This window comes from Cervus elaphus, chromosome 23, assembly GCF_910594005.1.
Source record: "Cervus elaphus chromosome 23, mCerEla1.1, whole genome shotgun sequence".
Taxonomy (NCBI): Eukaryota; Metazoa; Chordata; class Mammalia; order Artiodactyla; family Cervidae; genus Cervus; species Cervus elaphus.
Window position 1 is genome coordinate 12916330 of NC_057837.1, and position 19790 is coordinate 12936119.

Sequence of the window (19790 nt, forward strand, 5' to 3'; positions counted from 1 at the left end):
ATGGTCTGAAAAGAACTATGACCAACATTCTCCGAGATCACAGGGAGGAAAAGGCCATTCCTTCTCAGTGTCCTGGGTCTGAGCACAGGTGGGCAGGGGGCTTCCAGCTAAGTGAGGGGCGTCTGCACCTTTAGAGCTGTTTCTCCAGATTCTTCATGTTGGATACAGACATATCCTCCCTCCGATAGCTCCCTGTCCCTGCCTATTTAGGGTGGACCATCAGGGCTTCTTTCATTTAAAATAGAAGAAAAAAAAAACGTGATGCTAAGTGCCCTTCTGACTTCACAGTTACAGAGAGGTTTTGCATCTGCCATGCAAGCTGCTGCTGACACCATCACCAAGGTCAGGTATTAATTAGCCATTTTAAAGATACGGGGAGTGTGATGCCAAGATGTTAAGTGACCTTTTTCCAAGGGTCCTACTTTCAGCAAGTGGCATAGCTGAGCCACTCACCAGGCCAATACACAGTCTCCACGCCTCCATTCAGGCCTACGGAGCACTCTTACTGCACAGAAGTCAGCCACAGAAACAGCAACTTATTTTACTGAAACACCAGCAGAATCCCGTCCAGAGGAACCCCTCCATTTAGCCATCAGTAGATCATCCCAGAAGTCAAGGGTCACAGTCCCATTACCAAGCAGATCGATGTCCAGCTCTCGTCAATTTCCACTGCAGGCTAGCCACCCTTTAAAAATGCCTAGCGCAGAAGTTCCCTGGTGGTCCGGTGGGTAAGAATCCACCTGCCAATGCAGGGAACACAGGTCCAATCCCTGATTCGGAAGATTCTACCCGCTGAGGGGCAACTAAGCCCATGCATCACAACTACTGAGCCTGTGCTCTAGAGCCCGAGAGCGTGTGGTCCACAACAAGAGAAGCCACCGCAACGAGAGCCCCTCACACCACAACTGGGGAGTGGCCCCCACTCTCCAAAACCAGAGGGAGCCTGTGCAGCAAGGAAGAACCAGAGAGCAACAAGAATCAGAGCAACCAAACAGATATGAATAGTAAGCAATTCGTTACACGCTTATAACAAAAAAAGACACATTTTAAAACTGGAAAAGAAGTGGCTCTCAGAAAAGCTCCCACCCAAACAAGGAGGGGGATGATAACCCGTGTTTCCAGAGACCTGAATTTCAAATTGCCTTCTGATACCTCTGAGCCAGACGAGTGAGGGCCTCAGGAATGAAAGGCCAAAGCAGAAAGGACTGACAAATCATTACATCAGCTCTGCATGAAACATCCTTTCCAAAACTAAGTTCATCATGATGAGTCCATGCCGTCCGCCAAAAAGCTGACTGCTTTACAAACATGCTTCATACGAAATGCTTAATATTAACTGTACTGTATATGCAAACCAAAAAAGAAAAAGATCAGGCATATAGTAGAACCTCAATAAATAACCTTTCATAGATGGATATAAAAATCGTTCCATTCTAGGACAGTAGCATCCTCTGTAGACCACAGTGGCTGCTGGCACCCATGACAGGGTTCTTGCCCATCAACCCAAGGCCTTCCTCTGCCAGGTCCTTTCCCCATCAGGGAAGAGCTTCGAGACTTGTCCTTTACCACGACCAAAGAAATTCAATGACTTACATATAAACCCATAAAAGAAAGCACTTTCGAAGCCCTAAGGTCTTCTAATCACCTAAATTATGAGAAAAACTGTCATGAGTGGACAAGATGGGAGAGCAGAGGAGAGTCAGGGAGAGAGAGGGGTCGGAGGTGGTTCGAGGGCCGTCGGATCTCATCCCATCTTATCTCATCTGTCCCAGGATGGATACAAGGGGGCGGAGGTAGGAGGGTGAGGGGAGTTCAAAACATTCAGAGAACCACAAGGCCCCAGGCACAACTACTCAGGACGAACGGAAACCTCCGAGGTTCTACTTTTGAAGATCTGATGGCTCCGCTTCAAGTGTTCTCAATTTTGGCATTCTAAAATTTTTCACTGGTTTCAACAGTTGCAAAGAATGTCATTTCCTACGTACTACTGACATGACATTTTGAATAAAACTGCTCTATCGCTCCCATAAAATATATTCAATGGAATAATCTGATCTCTCCCATCATACATTTTCAAACAGACATAAGTAAGCTCCTTACTGGTCAATCTGTGTAGCGTTCCTTTCTCTCCTTGAAGTCACAGATCCACAGACTCTTACCCTAACACGTGCTTAGTCGCTCAGTCATGTCAGACTCTTTGTGACCCCATGGGCTGTAGCCCGCCAGGCTCCTCTGTCCATGGGATTCTCCAGGCAAGAACACTGGACTGGGTTACCATGCCCTCCTCCAGGGGATATTCCTAACCCAGGGATTGAACCCAGGCCTCTGGCATTGCAGGCAGATTGTTTACCGTCTGAGCCACCTTCCCAAAGTCTGTGCCGGGTCTTAGTTGCAGCGTGCAGAATTTTAGCTGTGGCATTTGAGCTCTTAGTTGTGGCATGTGAGGTCTGGTTTCCTGACCAAGGATCGAACTGGGGCCCCCTGCACTGGCAGCATGGAGTCTCAGCCACCGGACCACCAAGAAAGACCCGCCCCCCGCAAAGTCTTTCATGGTTCCTCCGTCTCTACTTCTCTGCAACAACCACAAAAATTCATATGTGACAATAACTGTAAAACATAATTAAACTTGTAAAGATTTCTCTGACCACAGAATAAGAATTTCCTTTTGGCTTAGGCCGCTGCAATTGTTCTTAGTCCTGAGCAAAATACAATTTATAACATTACAAATATCTGATGATTAAGCATAAAAAGGAAATTGTTATATGCTACTGTTAAGGGTGGAGGGTCAGGGTGAGGCCTTGAGAAAAGGAGGAATCACTGAAAACAGAGAGTCTGTGTTTAGTGTCACAAAGCGATGCACCCTAGGGACCCATCCTTTTCCAAAGTGGATAAAGGATGGCTGAGGTGGGGGAGGCAGGGAGGAACACCGATGGTGACACTCCAGCAGATGGAATCTGATTCCCCAAGTCGACTCATGCAGAGCAACACTTGGAAAGGTGCCGGTGCACAAAGGATCTGGGAGACACCACTGGAAACCAGAGGCCAAGTCTGCTGCTAACAGGTCTGGGGCCCAGGGCAAGAGCGCACGTTCAGGTCCACAGACACGGACCATTTCCCCGTGGAAATATTTTTAACTTATTAATCAAAGCAAACTGACTGTGAATTACGTTCTATCTGCCTACACTGACAAATACATCTTCAGTGGACAGAATCAAAAAGGATGTAAAAATCTGTGGTTTATATATGACTTCAAGCTGGCAAAATGCCAAAGATTACTAAATTTAATTATAATCACTTGTCTGGGTGTTGTGCTGATGGGCTAGCAATGTTTGGATGAGTAATAAAATAAACCAGTAAACTGTTTTTTATGTGTGTGTATATGTGTGCATGTATGTGTGTGTGTGTGTGTGTGTGTGTGTGTGTGTGTGTATATATAGAGAGAGAGAGAGAGAGAAAGAGAGTCCATAAAATTTGTTTCTGCCTTCAGTTCAGCAAAATCATGTCTAGTTAAAAAAAATAAGAGAGAAAGCTCCAGACACATAATTTGTCTACTATTCACAGAAATCATCTGAAATTAAATCATACAAATATACTTATGTGAGGGCTTCCCTGTGGCTCATCTGGTAAAGAATCTGCCTGCAATGCAGGAGACCTGGGTTGGGAAGATCCCCTGGAGAAGGGAAAGGCTACCCACTCAAGTATTCTGGCTCTCCAGGCTGGAGAATTCCATGGACCGTATAGTCCATGGGGTTGCAAAGAGCTGGACACGACTGAGTGACTTCTACTTTCTTTCATTTATGTGAAATCTATACAATTATAGTATTTTCATCAGAAAACAAACGTGCAAAAATAAAAATTTTAAACTGCTGTGTCTTCAGAGAAGAATCTGTGTGAAGGGTGAACCTCTCCCGGAAAGAGGGAATCTCCAGCAGGAAGCTCTGGACTTCCTCAGCAACCCCAGGTCTTCCTGTCTCTCCAGCCAACGGCCACGGGACTACAATGGCAACCCTGCCCTGGGTCTGCAGCCTGCTGGCCTCCCTTATCAGGCTGTGGACTTGCCAAACCTCCACAGCAGTGTGAAGCCAATGTGTTAAAATAAGTCTGGGTGGGTTGGGCGGGGTGTGTGTATGTGCATGTGTGCACACTTCACTTCTATTCGATCAGATTCTCTGGAAAACCCTGATCAACATACCACCAAACTCTTACTTTGAAACCCCACTGCCTAAGCCCCCAGGATTTTGCATACAAGCTGTATTTGCCCAGCTTTCACAAGGTTCTAGGCTCAGGACACAATCCATGCATACATCAGTCACTCGCTGAGAGCTGGAGTCAAACAAGGCATACTGTCCCAGGGACCAAACAGAAGGATGCAAACTGGAGGCATGACCCTGGAACAGAGGCACGGTCATGGAAGGAGGGCACAACCCTGGAAGGTCGGCAAGGCCCAGGAATGTGGAGCCATGATGACAGACTTCATAAGAAGCAGTGTGAGGTCAAGAGGCTTGTTCAGGACCTCAGACGAAGAAGAGAAAGTGAAGCGCACCTCTCCAAAAGGCTAGAAGGAGGTAGAAGCATGATGGAGACCGGAAAGATGGCGCTGAGGTGTCCTAGACAGACGACACCAGACAGAGGACACTGAGGGCCCCTGGACAGATTACACTGAGAGCTCCTGGACACATTACACTGAGGGTTCCTGGACAGATTACACTGAGGGTTCCTGGACAGATTACACTGAGGGTTCCTGGACAGATTACACTGAGGGTTCCTGGACAGATTACACTGAAGGCTCCTGGACAGATTACACTGAGGGCTCCTGGACAGATTACACTGAGGGTTCCTGGACAGAGGACACTGAGGGCCCCTGGACAGAGGACACTGAGGGCTCCTGGACAGAGGACACTGAGGGCTCCCAGAGAGAGGACACTGAGGGCTCCTGGACAGAGGACACTGAGGGCTCCCGGACAGAGGACACTGAGGGCTCCTGGACAGATTACACTGAGGGTTCCTGGACAGAGGACACTGAGGGCCCCTGGACAGAGGACACTGAGGGCTCCCAGAGAGAGGACACTGAGGGCTCCCAGACAGAGGACACTGAGGGCTCCCGGAGAGAGGACGCTGAGGGCTCCTGGACAGAGGACACTGAGGGCTCCCAGACAGAGGACACTGAGGGCTCCTGGACAGATTACACTGAGGGTTCCCGGACAGAGGACACTGAGGGCTCCCGAACAGAGGACACTGAGGGCCCCCGGACAGATTACACTGAGGGCCCCTGGACAGAGGACACTGAGGGCCCCTGGCCAGATTACACTGAGGGCTCCTGGACAGAGGACACTGAGGGCTCCTGGACAGAGGACACTGAGGGACCCTGGACAGATTACACTGAGGGCTCCCGGACAGAGGACACTGAGGGCCCCTGGACAGATTACACTGAGAGCCCCTGGCCAGATTACACTGAGGGCTCCTGGACAGAGGACACTGAGGGCCCCTGGACAGAGGACACTGAGGGCTCCTGGACAGAGGACACTGAGGGCTCCTGGCTCAGGGTCAGAGAGCAGGGAGGTTCACTAGTCAGTGTCAGGGCTGGGGGGAACAGCAGTCCCAGGGCTGTGCCAAGGGGGACGACCCTGTTTGAAGGTGAGTGGAGGCTTCCCTTACAGGCCCTATGTTAGGGTCACGGTAGTCAAGGGTCTGCCCACAGCAGGAACAGGGCCCAGTGAGAGCTGAGAGCCCCCACGAGGGAGCACAGCCCAGCGGGGAGCCCCAGAGGTCAAGATCCCTGGACGGGCAGCAGGGAACAAGGAAGAGAGCTGACGGGTGGGCCTGGGACTCCGACAGCATTAACCATGCAGAAGAGGGACCAGACAACAGGGCAAGGAAACTCACAGGACTACCTCACCCTCACTTCCACACAGAATTAAACACTGGCCTGATTTAAAGTGCATATGCTGCAGGGTTAGGAAGCAAAAGAAAATAAACACATTTATGACTAACACCAAAAAGGAAAATCTCATAGTCCCGCTCTGTGCTTACAATTTTCCCATGGTGCAGGAAAACCCAAATAGCATCTGATACAATTTACATAACTTTACATAATCTCACAATTACCATTTGGCAAGGAAGCTCCAGAACAGATCTCTTCGTTTATTTGCCTCCAAAAATGACAAAATGGAAAACAGTCTGGACAGAAGTTTTCTATCCTCTTCTTAAAAATCTCAAAAAGCCAAATACACCACTTTTCCTAATAATAATTTTCTTGAATTTTTCACATTAAACCATCTAACATTTAGTCAACTCCAAGAGTCCACTTAGATTTACCTTTTCTCTTTGAGTTTATAGTATATATATTTAATTTTCTTATTAGTGTACAAATCAAATTCCAGTTACAATATTAGACAGCCAATGAAAACAATGTGATTGTTTAGGTTTTGCTAGTATTACTAAAATGTCATTAAATTTTTTTAAAAAACTAGAAATTTTAAATGCTGATTGTCTCATGTAACACAAACTCTTGTTTGAGTCCACAGTTAAAGAAGGGTTACAGACTGGTAAGTTCTGTCACCCGCTCACGTTAGGGTCTTGTGTACCAATGGTCACATCTCTTATTTCACAATCAACTATAGCAAAAACAATAATTCCCCCAAATAGTCCAGCACCAGCTTCACAACCAGGCAGGATCCAGTCCCACAACCTAACAGAAGGGCACAGTCACACTTTCTCCCAACACTTCATGAATAAACATCCCTGTATTCAAATAAGTTACCTATTAACTAACTCCAGTCATTTTGATTCAACCTCGAATGGCAAAGAGAGTCATTCTGGCAAGACTGCAGAGTTTGCAATTCAAATTATGGAAATTTTAATAATGGGGAAAATAAAAATTAGTGGCATGAACCCTAAGGCACCAGGATTCCAATACTTTCCCTGCAACAGTAGAAAGTGCACATAAATATAACACCTCTCAATGTGTAAGCCAGGGGCTGGGAGGGCAGGCTTATTTGGATGGGCATTCTCGCACGTGTTTACCTGCGCTCTCACAGGAGCACTCCTTTCCGGGATTCTGTGGATACCTGCCGGGATGCCAAAGCTCCCCAAGCCCAGACGTTAAGAGGCAATGTTGCTACTTCTGAACAAATAACAGTGAAACAGTCATTGGGCTAAACGATTTCCTTACATTATCACCATAAACAATAATTATTTGGCAGCTGCCCTTTGCAAGCGTGAACGTGCTTATGAATAAATCGAGCTGTATTGATTCAGCAAGCTGAAATGCTTTACATTTTGCTCCGGTATTAAGAGCTATCATCCTCCACTGCACTTAGTAAGGCTTTAATGTACTGTGCTCTTTAATACTTTTAATATGAAAGATTAGTGGCGATTAGCTCTGGAGCAGGAACACTGCTCTTGGAATGGCCAGCGGGTCACTAAATCCAAGTCTCTCTGAACGTGTCTTTATTAAAGGAACTCTCTTAACAAATGCCATGGAGCTGCGGCCATGCTGTTTCCTTCCTCCTGACATCAACAGAGTGATGACGGCCTGCACTGATTCAAAGATTAATTTCACTTAAAAGGACAAGGCAGGGACTTCCCTGGCAGACCAGTGGTCCAGAATCTGCCTTGCAGTGCAGGGGACTCTGGCTCAATCCCTGGTCAGGGAACTAAGATCCCAAATGCCATGGAGCAACTAAGCCTGCATGATCAACCAGGTATGGTTGTGGGATGTACTTGGTTCTCTGTAGGCAAGATTTCCACCTACTAAGCCCACACGTCACAACTAGAGAGTCTGTGCACCTTGATGAAGTGCCCATATGACTCAACAAAGATGTCGCATGCCACAACTAAGACCCAAGGCAGCCAAATTAAATAAATAAATACACTTAAAACAAACAAACAAAAAAAAAGAGCAAGGCAGGAACGTACAGGACTGCAAAAGATGCCACATGCTCGGTAAAAGATTATCTAAAATTTTAAAAATGACCCTTTATCAGGGCAGTGACTTTAGAAGACAGAAAGCTACTTGAAGAATCCCAAAATGACCTGAAAGACTGGGGCCCTGCACCCGACATGTGACCAGAGAAGGCAGTCCTCTCCCTTCCCCTTTAATAAAATCACCCAAAACTCCCGTCCTCTTGCTTGATCCAACGGTATGTTGAAACTGACATCCAAGTTCTGACTAGTCTCTCAGAAACTGAGTGCTCCCAGATCTCGGGGTTCCAAAGAGGAAGCAGTCTACAATTCTGTATCGAGTGAAACTCTATCCATGACAGGCAACAAAGGACTCAAACGCTCATCATGATTTCCCCACCGAGTTTGCTTCCTGATCCACAGAAACATCACTGGCCCCAACAGTCACAAAGAAACCTGACTTCTGTGCTTTTGCACAGACTCCCGGGCTGGAATTCCACTGATTCTAATCCCAAAGCAAACTCCACTCTTCATGCACCCAATAGGAAAACTGGTGGCCTCTTCCTCTCCTTCCCAAGGATCACAAACCAAGGCAGGTCATGCTGCGAAGCTCTTTAGAGATTATACACTATCACCTCTCATTTCAAAGATGAGAATATGGAGAGGTCTCACCCAGGTCCCTACAGGAAATGGCAGACAAGAACCCCCATCTCTGGCTCCACCTGCCATGTTCCTGCTTTCTTCCACCCCATGATTCCTGGGATCAGTAAGAAAATCTCTCTCTATCACCACACAGCATCTCAGACAAATACATGAGGTGTCATGGAGCACTTTCACTCGTGTTAAATAGTCTGGGACGCCTTTCAAGTTTAACCATGACAAAGATAGACCAGGTACAGCTGTGGGATATACCGTGTAACGAGCTCTGCAAGACAGAAAACCACACCACCAAGAATCCTTGTGCAAAAACACATTCCACGATTCCCTCTGGAATGAGCTGCAATCTCTGGCTACAAAGCAGTGGTTATCCTGCACTACAGCAATCAATAAAACCTCTTGCCCCGTGAACCTGCGACTTCCTGACTTTGTTCTCTGTACGTAAGATTTCCAAGCCGTGTATCGATCACCTACTCAATTTTGTTAAAAGTTCTCTAAAACGAGCAATAAAGAAATTCTCCAATTAGCATCACTTGGGATGGTCTGAACAGACTTCAGATCTTTCAGTCACATTAATGGTGTCTCTTTCTCACGGGGTTTCCCCATTTTTCACTTGCAATTTGTCACTTTAAGTGTGTCTGGGTCTTGCCTAAGAGCACAAAGTCAAGAGGATACAAATTTGATGGTGTTTCTGAAACTAGGGCAGCTGCCACATTTTTCACCCAAGTGAGAAAGAAGAATTGATTCATCAACTCTGCCCTCTTTTCTACAGCTACAGCATGGATTTTTTTTTTTTTTTTAACTAAATGAACCCATCAGCTCTTAAGAGTATTAAAATTCTGTACCCTGGAACTTCTCTCTAAAATGACCCACTAGAGGATGTATTATAAAGTGAAGAAACCCACTTACATCTTCTCCGAGTGTTTTAAAAGTGTCAAAATTTAAGAGTAAGTCTTGAGATAAGCAAGGACAGCAAAAAGGCAGGATTTACCCAGAAACAAGGCAAGATAACCCATCAGCAGGAAATAGAGAACAAGACCTCTACTGCCAGCATCACTTCGGCCTTCCTTTTCCTACCACCAAAGACCCACACAAGGATTGATTAAGCTCAAACGCTGTAAAAGGCCATGGTGGGTTCAGCCATCAGGTTCAGCTCCAACTCTTGAAAATGCACCCAGTTCCCCCTTACTCCAGCACCCTCAGGCTGAGGCCACTCAAGAAGAGATCGTGAAAACGGTGGACCTTCCTAGGAAATCATAGTTATCAAATTGCTACAAGGTTCCTCTCTGAGCATCACAAGTGATGCCCCAGAGCTGGGCCAGCCCACGCTCACCGTCCGGGGGCATGAGGGTCTTGTTGTTCTGCGTGCACCACCCCACGGGGTGCAGGTCTGCGATCACCACGTCACACCAGAAGTCAGCCCGGCGGTCCTCCCCGTAACCACAGTAACGCAGCAGCAGCAGCTGCCCGCAGGTGGTGATGACCGTGGCCACCCAGTACGTGTCCGGGTTCTTCTTGTTGGCCACCTCCAGCTTCATCCCCGGCTGGAAGTTGCTCTGAATGCTGATCTCAACCTTAAAGAACCCAAAACACAAGAAATCCATCACACACTAGACACATAACATCCAGAACAAGAACGATTAAGAATGTAACAATTTTAATATTTGTTTCCTGAGATCATCACAGTCTAAGAGAAATATAATGTGAGCCACTGGTGGGTCATTAAATTTCCTAGTAGCCACTTGAAAAACAGATAAAACAGATGAAATTAACTTCAATAATGTATTTTATTCAACCCAAAGGATCCCAAGTAGCATCGTTTCAAGATGTAATCAACATAAAAAATAGTAATGAGAAAGTTTACATTCTAATTTTCCAAGGAGCCTCTGAAATCTGGTGTGCACTTAACGGTACATCCTGTTACTAAACAGAACTTGGGTCTGTTAATAAGAAGTGCAGTAAAGTCGATCGACAGGCTGGGCTGTGGTGAAGCAAAGTACAGCGTTTACTACAGGGCCAAGCAAGGAGAATGGGCAGCTCATGCTCAAGAGACCCAAACTCCCTGGGTTTTTAAAGGCAACGTTAGGGGTGTGGGTCACAAGGTGTGAAATCTGCTAGTGCACAATTCTCTGACTGGTGGGTGGTGAGGTAACAGGGTTATGTGTTGAAAAACTCAATCGTCAACTTTCTGGTTCCTTCGTGTCTGGGGTCTACATGCTGCTGATTGCCATGCAGTTAACCTCTTCTAGCTGGTGGGGGTTTTGGTATCCACAAAACTACTCCAGGATCATGCTCAGGATATTATCTGTAGCCCATAAGGAGGAATTAAGGGTCCCTAACTTTGTTTTATGGCTAAACCATTAATATTTGGGGTTCCCCTAGTGGCTCAGTGGTAAAGAATCTACTTGCAGATGCAGACAACACGGGTTGGATCCTTGGGTTGGGAAGATCCTCTGGAGGAGGAAATGGCTACCCACTCCAGGATTCCTAGATGGAAATCCCGTGGACAGAGGAGTCTGGCAGGCTCCAGTCCATGAGGTCGCAAGAGTCAGACATGACTTGGCAACTGAACAATTATTATTTTGTCTTGCTTGACAGCTATCCCTTGTTCCTGCATTTTTCTTACTTCTCTGATTAAATCTGCTCTTTGAAACTCAGAGAAGACCTTAGGAGACTAAAGCTTTGGAGGTAGGGACATGGGTGTCTGTCCCCAGGAAGGTCCTGCTCACTTTCAATCTCAACTTGGACAACACACTTTCCAAGTGCTAGATGGCATGTGGCTACTATGGGAACAGTGCAGCCCCAGAAAATGGATTTTCTCTTTTTTTTAAATTAAGGGTTATCATCTATGAATGGGCTTTCCAGGTGATGCTAGTGGTAAAGAACCCACCTGCCAATGCAGGAGACTTAAGAGACAAAGGGTTCGATCCCTGGGTCAGGAAGATCCTCTAGATGGCAGCCCACTCCCGTATTCTTGCCTGGAGAATCCCATGGACAGAAGGGCCTGGCAGGCTGCAGTCCATTAGGTCGCACCAAGTTGAACACAACTGAAGCAAGTCAGCACACACACGCGCGTCTATGACTATTTGCCAGCCCTCCCCACAGAAGAAAGCTTTCCAGCCTTGCAAGCTACAATATTCTAGAGCTAGCACATCCGATGTCCCTGAATATCTGCTGCACAAAGAGATGATGGGATCATAAGCTGTTCACCCATGGGTCCTCTGCAGTACAGGACACTATACCATGACTGAAAGGGAGGGAGAGGAACAGACTGGGTGAAAGGGAACAGCACTGACTTCATGCAGAGAGATACTGGTGACTTCCCGGTACAGAAAGGAAGGAAAAAGTTGTCGATCAATTGTTATTTAGTTGCTAAGTCATGTCTGACTCTTGGTGATCCCATGGACTGGAGCCCACCAGGCTCTTCTGTCCAAGGGATTCCTCAGCAAGAATCCTGGAACGGGTTGCCATTTCCTTCTCCAGGGGATCTTCCCAACCCAGGGATAGAACCCGCATCTTCTGCACTGGCAGGCAGTTTCTTTACCACTGAGCTTCCAGGGAAGTCCTACCTCATTCCTAAAGTGCCTGGAGAAATCTACCACGTCCTCCTGGCACCATAAAAGGCTCATGTTACAACAGCTTTTGCAAAACAGAAACCACTTGGTATGCCAGGCGAGTTTTAGTTTTGTTATGTTTTAATATTTGTTATGTCTTAATATTTGTTATGTTTTAAAATTTTGTATTTTAATATTTTGTTATGTTTTAATATTTGTTATGTTTAATATTGAAAGTGCTGGTTTCACAAAATGGCCACAATCCCATTCATAATAAACCAGTAATTATAACAATCTAAGTGTCAGTGTTAAAAAGGAATCAGGAATGCAATCCACGTTTAACGAGGTCATGCAAGTTTAATAAGGTCTTAAACGCCTTTTCAAAAGAACACGCCACCTCCAAAAAGAATAAAATGTTGCATTAAAATAAAGAAAGTGTTTTCCTAATTCAACAAAAGAGCCAGAGGGAGGACCAGATAGAGACAGTTCCCCAATTTGCTTATGACGGCTAAATCTCTGCCTTGGAAGCCCAGTATGGGAAGGGTGGGGGGGGGGAATGTCTCTCACTATTAAATTTTCATTTCCAATAAAGCTATGAGTAAAACCCAGGAACTTGGGTCCTAGAAAGTTATTTTTTTCCTTGCTAATGATGTATCACCAAAATCTCCTATCTAAGCAAATACTGGATAAAAACTTAATTTTTTTTATTTCCTAGGACTTGCCCTCTGCTTGGCATACTATTTGCACTGTTCAAAAAGAAAAAGTATTGATGAGGGTGATTTTCTGGTTTGATCCAAATGTTTCCTGAATACTTCTGGCCTTTCCTATAATTTGGCTTATCTGTCCACAAATGGCCAGACGGCTTTTCAGGTGTCCTTTCAAAGTAAAAATATCAACGCAAAATTAAAATACACAGTCATTACGCCTCCTAAGAAGACATGACTCATAACACCTGCTTGCCTAGTTTGCCTTTATTTGCTCACATCAACCTTACCTGTCTCTGTCCCCTAGATGGAAGGGAACACAGCCTTCTGCTCTGGCTTTTTTTTTTTTTTCATACTGGAGGGCTTTATTAACAACTTTGGGATTTATTAATACCAGTGTTGTTGTTGCTTAGTCGCTAACTTGTGTCTGGCTTTTTGTGACCCCATGGATTATAGCCCACCAGGCTCCTCTGTCCATGGGATTTCCCAGGCAATGCTCTGGCTTTTTGAGGTGCAAAACAAGGCTGAAACCTGTGAGCACCTGCCCTGGGCAGGACCAGAGCAAGGCTCACCTCCCCCACTCACTTCCTCATCTCGGCCGTATGTCTAAGAAACTGTTAGTCACTCAGGTGTGTCCTATTCTTTGCAAACCCATGGACTCCTCCGTCCATGGAATTCTCCAAGCAAGAATACCAGAGTGGGTAGCCATTCCTTTCTCCAGGGGATAAATCTTGGCCAAATCTATCTTTCCTTTTCATTCCCTTTCGCAAAATGCGTTTGGCATCCCCAACACCCCAAACGCAAACCAGAAGAAGGGACGTCACCATCACTTACATGTTTGAAGGATGTATGTGGGGCCGCACTGGCTCCCGTCTCTTCCAAGTACTCCCCCCAGTTAAAGCCGCTCTCCTCCAAACTGGAGCCTTCTTCTGTGGAAAGACCAAAAAAAAAAATTAAAATTTTTTAAAGTTTAATAGAAACACCCAAAACAAAAACCAACTCAAAAAAAAAAAAAAAACCAGAAAATTAATACTAACATGAAGAATAGAAAGGCACTGGCCTTCCATGAAAATCAGAAACTTTTTGGTGCAAGAGAGGAACAAATTCAACATGCAGAAAGGCACTGCTGAATTCTTTTCCAAAGTTTCTATTTGCTGGTTTCAGAAACAGAGGACTGGAGAGAAACATAGAAGCAACCTAGGAGTGTGTCTATGTATGCTCAGTCATGTCCGACTCTTTGCGACCCCGTGGACTGCAGCCCACCAGGCTCCTTTGTCCATGGGATTTCCCAGCAAGAATCCTGGAGAGGGTTGCCGTCTCCTCCTCCAGAGGATCTTCCCTAGCCAGGGATCAAACAGTCTCCTGAAGCTCCTGCATTGGCAGTCGGGCTCTTCACCACTGAGCCACTCAGATGTCCATCAATAGACCAATGGATGAAGATGTGATACAATCGAATATTACTCAACCATAAAAGGGGAGAAACGGGGTTATCTGTAGAGATGCAGATGGACCTAGAATCTGTCATAGAGTGAAATAAGTCAGAAAGAGAAAAACAAATATCGTCTATTAAGGCATATATGTGAAATCTAGGAAAACGGTACTGATGAACTTAACTGCAGGGCAGGGACAGAGACACGGAGAATGGGCATGTGGACACAGAAGGGGAAGGTGGCACAAATTAGGAGGTTGGGATTAACGTACAGACAGTTCTGGTGCTGTCCAGGCCTGACCCTAAGGAACCCGCGTCAGGACCAGAGGAGACCTGACGGTTCTGGTCCCTGGAAGCGGTGGTGAGACCACAGCCATGGTGCAAATCTCAAGCTCAACTCTGAACCCACTCCCCAGAACTCCTGATCCTCCATAAGATTCTCATCTCAACTGTCACCAAAAAGGCTGCTTCTGCCCAATGGGAATTCATTACAAGCTACATTTCCACTCTCCTCTCCCACTAAAACAGGCCACAGCAGCTCTGGTGCTCACCCATGCATTCACACCCATCAATCAAGAAAAGACAAGGTATTACTGGGCCCCTACTGACCAGTGAGATCGGTGCTCGGGAAAGCACAGGTGCTCTCTATCATCTAAACATATCTCTGAGGGCCTCCCCTGGAGGTCCAGGGGTTAAGAATCCGCCCTTCCAATGCAGAGGGTGCGGGTTGGGTCCCTGGTCGGGAAGCTAAGATCCCACATGCCTCTGGGCCAAAAAAATCAAAGCATAAAACAGAAGCAGTATGATAACAAATTCAATAAAGACTTTAAAAATGGTCCACATCCCCCCAAAAAAATCTTTAAATAAATACTTTAAAAAGCACCGAAGAGCCAGACTTCAGTGCTGTTAACTCTTAAGTATGCTGTCTTAGAAGGTCTTCTGGGTCTTCATGGGATCACAAAGAGTTGAACACAACTTAGTGACTGAACAACAATGCTGTTTTAACAATAAAATCATGCACAAAATCGAAGATTACCCACAAGACGGCCTCTTGGAAACTGTAGCAGTGACACTTCCTCAGCCACCTATGCCCTGAGGAGCTGATTCTCTAAACACATTTCAAAGAGCAACAGATAAACACACAATGTTTATGAGTGGAGGTCTCATAAACCCACAGCAAATATTTACAGCTGATTCATAAACCTCTTAAACCCATCCATGTTTTATCAAGGAAACTCTCAACAATCTCTCTTCTCTGCACAAAAACGGGTGAGAGGCATTTCCCATGATATAATGCAAACAGACTATGACGAGCTACTATGGAAGTTTCACAATTTAAAAGAAAGGAGTGTTTATTAGTGATGATCCATTTCTAGAATACAGAATGCTGGATATGTGACCAGAATCATTCTTATTAACTAGAAAAAGAATACTGAACACTTTACTGAAAAAGTGGGCGTGCAGACAACTTTACAGTGAAAAATGGAATCAACACAGGACTCAGCCATCTTTTTTTAAGGGATCAGATCTTGGGTTGTAGAATATTACCATCTGAAATAAGACTAACTTTGCAAAGAAAAAAAAATTTGGGGGGGGGGGCATGAAGGAATCTTAGTTGCCCAACCAGGAATCGAACCTGTGCCCCCTTCACGGAGTCTTAACTAGCAGGCTGCCAATGAAGTCCTTTGCAAGTGAAATATTAAACCTACTTCCAGTACCCAGTCAAGGAACAGAAAACCAGCAGGTTTAGAGTAAACGAAATCTTACAGGGCACCTTTTTGTGTGCTAGATATTTAAGTGGAAAGAGAAAGGCAGAAGACATTCAACCTTTATCATTCTAACTGCTGACAGTTCCTAGGATCACAAGGTTTAGAAAACAGTTCTACTGCTGCAATGCGCCAACTCACTAGAAAAGACCCTGATGCTGGGAAAGATTGAAGGCGAAAGGAAAAAGGGATGACAGAGGATGAGATGGTTGGATGGCCTCACCGACTCAATGGGCATGAGTTTGAGCAAAACTCCAGGAGATGGTGAAGGACAGGGAAGCCTGACGTGCTGCAGTCCCTGGGGTCACAGAGAGTCAGACACAACTTAGCCACTGAACAACAACCGCTGTATAAGTACACTGAACAGACACAAGGTACGGATGAAACTCAGCAAGGACTCGCCAACACCATCCTAGGTCTGAGCTCACGGGTGCCGGACCACACCTGGGTTGGGGGGAGGACAAAACACAAGGTCCTCAAGGCTGTCTCAGCTTTCCAGACCCCGAGAAGGCCAGAGAGACTTTCCATAAAAAAAAAATAAAAAAGAAAAACACCCGATTCTCCTAGCTAGGGAGGCAACAACTGTTCAAAGAGACTTTAAAAGGGGAGGAGGGGGAATATTACTGAGTCACACTGAGCCAGTCCCCAGCAGGAAGAGTAAGAGATCTGGAATTTTCTACGAAGAATGCTGATTCCTTTCCTTCCCAAATAGTAGAGCCCATGGAACTCTGGTTGTTGTCATTCAGTCGCTAAGCTGCATCCAACTATTCACGCTGGTATACCCCAATACAAAAAATATACACATCAAGCCCACACTTCCAGCATAATTCCTTCCCTCAGTGGCTTGCCCCATCTAAATGTGCAATGCCACTCTATCTGCAGGCTTCACCAGCAAATTACATTGAACTGGTCTGAAAAAAGAATGTCAAAGGATCTACGTCAGCACACCGTTTTGCCTGCTTTCATCACTGCAACTGAAGAAATGGAAAGTTCCAGGAATCCAATCCCGACCCAACTTCCTTCTCTGAGGCCCATACTAGAGCTACCCAGGCTGTCCGCTGGGGAGGCCTCAGTGCATCCACTGAGTTTATCCCGGGGGTGGCCTCAGGGCCCCTGGGAGGAGGAGGAATTTTACATGGCAACCCTGAATATTCTTTGGAAGGACTGTTGCTGAAGCTGAAGCTCCAATACTTCCGCCACCTGATGTAAAGAGGTGACTCATTAGCAAAGACCCTGATGCTGGGAAAAACTGAAGGCAAAAAAAAGATGGGACAGCAGAGGATGAGATGGTTGGATAACATCACCGACTCCACTGACTCAACAGACATGAATCTGAGCAAACTCCAGGAAAGAGTGAAGACAGAGAAGCCTGGCATGCTGCAGTCTATGGGGCCACAAAGAGTCAGACACAACTTAGCGACTGAACAATTTCATCGAGGGGACTCGAGCGTCATGGGCCCCAGCTACTATTTGAGCCTTCCTTAAAATGAGGCAAAATGAAAAATAAAAAAGCTGTTTATGAGGCAGAGAGTCCTCTGTGTGAAGCTGAAGTTCTCATAGCAAAAAGTGGATCATCAAGCAGGGAAGTGCAGCAACTGGGAGTGAGGGTGGGGGACCCCCAACCACACAAACACTCAGGAGCAACCACGTTAGACTCATGGTCTCATTAAAATGCAAAGATCCACCTTGTAACTTTCCAGATGGAGGTCAAATCTCCCAGAAGTTAATGGTCATTTTTTTAATGAATTCTCCAGAGCAAATGTTTATGATTCATAGCTGAGCTGTCCTTATATAAGCTGCTGTTATGTAAATATCACAAACCTTTATTTTTAAAAAATTACCTTTCTTTAAAAAGTTATCTTTTTAAAATAAACTATTATGTCAGTAGTTAGAAAAAAGATGCATGTATAAATTCACTGGTTAAATATAAAATTCAATAAGTGATGTCCATTGCTTTGTTTGGGATTTCTTAAAAGGAGAAATATTTTAGCACAAATTCACAGGACCTAAATATCTTTCACATTATGCTTGGTACTTTTACTGCCACACTCCAGGTTCAACTCCTGATCGGGGAACCTTCAAGCCTCGAGGTACAGCCAAAAAAATAAAGAAGGAAAGAAAGGGTCTTGGGAAGGGGCATCCGACAACTGGGCAGATCGCCCTGGCCCTCTCTTTCTGGGCACATGGGAGACAATTCTACTTGGTCGCCTCCCTTGCAGCGGCCAAAACCCGTGACTAGCTCTAGTCAAGAGATTGGGAGCAAAGGTCTCCTCTGCGCTCGAGTATTTAAGCGCTGATTCAAGCCACTCCAGCCCAGCTGACCCCCTGTGAGGACAGACCTCGGAGCACCGTGGAGAGATGACAGCCCTAAAGAGAGGGTGGGAGGACTCATCGGACAGAGTACCCACTGGCCCTGCTCAGACGATATGGCCAATTTATAAGCACTTACTGTGTTAAACTGAGGTTTTATTTTCTATTGGTGCACAGTTGATTTGCAATGTTGTGTTCATTTCAGGTGTAAGCAAAGTGACCCCGTTACACATACACACATACACACACACACACCCCACACACACACATATATACTTTATCAGATTCTTTTCCATTATGGTTTACTACAGAATATTGAGTAGAGTACCCTGTGCTATATACAATAGGATGTTGTTGCTTATCTATTTTATATACAGTAGTGTGCATATGTTAATCCCAGCCTCCTAATTTATCCCTCCTCCCTCTTTCCTCATTGGTAAACTTAAGCCCATTTTCTATGTCTTTGAGTGCCTGTGTTTTGTAAGTAAGTTCATTTGTACTATTTTTTAATTCCACATGTAAGTGATATGATATTTGTCTTTCTCTGACTGACTTCACTTAGTATGATAGTCAATCTCTAGATTCATACATGTTGCTGCAAATGGCAGTATTTCATTCTTTTTGTGGCCGACTAAGAGTCCGTTGCATCTAGGTACCACATCTTCTTAATCTATTCATCTGTCGATGGACACTTAGGCTACTTCCAAATCTTCACTACTGTAAATAGTGTTGCACCAACAGTGGGGTGCATTTATCCATAGTTTTGTCCAGATATACATCCAGGATGGGCACTGCTGGATCACAGAGCCACTGAGATTTTGAAGTGGCATGTCACCTCATTATAACCTAGCCTGCTCAGTCTGGTATTTTGAACCCAACTTTGCGTAACTTTCAAGCTGCTATACGCTTATAAATATCCCTGCAGATCTCAGAACAAGCAGTATGTAAAGCCTCAGAACACTGCCCCAGTGTTTTCTAAACATTCTCAGGAAGATACCGGTCAAGACATCAAAGGGCCAAACTCGTTTAGGAAACAAAACCACACCTGAATCAAGATCTCCATTACGATCAGCTGAGCTCTGACGTTTTTCCAGGGGTGAGGATGAAGGGTCCTGCATGCTGGAAGCTGACACACTGCTCTCCATTCTTAACGGCTGCGATCGTCTTCTCTTAAAGCATCCTGCAGGAAGAGTTACCTAAAGGAAAGCGACAACAGCAGAAGTCAGAGCACTGTAATCGCAACCATGAATTTCTGAACTCTCCAAAACTAACGATACCCCATCGAAGCTGCCACCATTTCATTACAACATGCAGGGTGTGACATCACGTTAGCAACAGGAAATAGCAGGCCTGAAGACTAACGACCACACACCCACACAAGGTCACAGCACAGCTACAGGTCATCATCACCACTAAGACGGACATATTTTTCATCAATCAACAGAACTGCCAGTCAATCAACAGAATT

The 19790-nt window shown here is 45.5% G+C and overlaps 1 protein-coding gene across 5 annotated transcripts in view; it reads right to left on the bottom strand.

Annotated features, from left to right (window-relative positions):
- SFMBT2 (Scm like with four mbt domains 2) overlaps positions 1 to 19790 on the bottom strand; it is a 173586-nt gene that overhangs the window by 138287 nt on the left and 15509 nt on the right. For all 5 annotated transcript variants that reach the window (XM_043882854.1, XM_043882852.1, XM_043882851.1 and 2 more), the window contains exons 2-4: positions 19368 to 19518; positions 13652 to 13746; positions 9893 to 10133 (exon numbers count right to left, since the gene is read on the bottom strand). In XM_043882854.1, the coding sequence (XP_043738789.1) occupies positions 9893 to 10133; positions 13652 to 13746; positions 19368 to 19467 (436 nt within the window). In that variant the 5' untranslated portion in view covers positions 19468 to 19518. The remainder of the gene's footprint in view (positions 1 to 9892; positions 10134 to 13651; positions 13747 to 19367; positions 19519 to 19790) is intronic.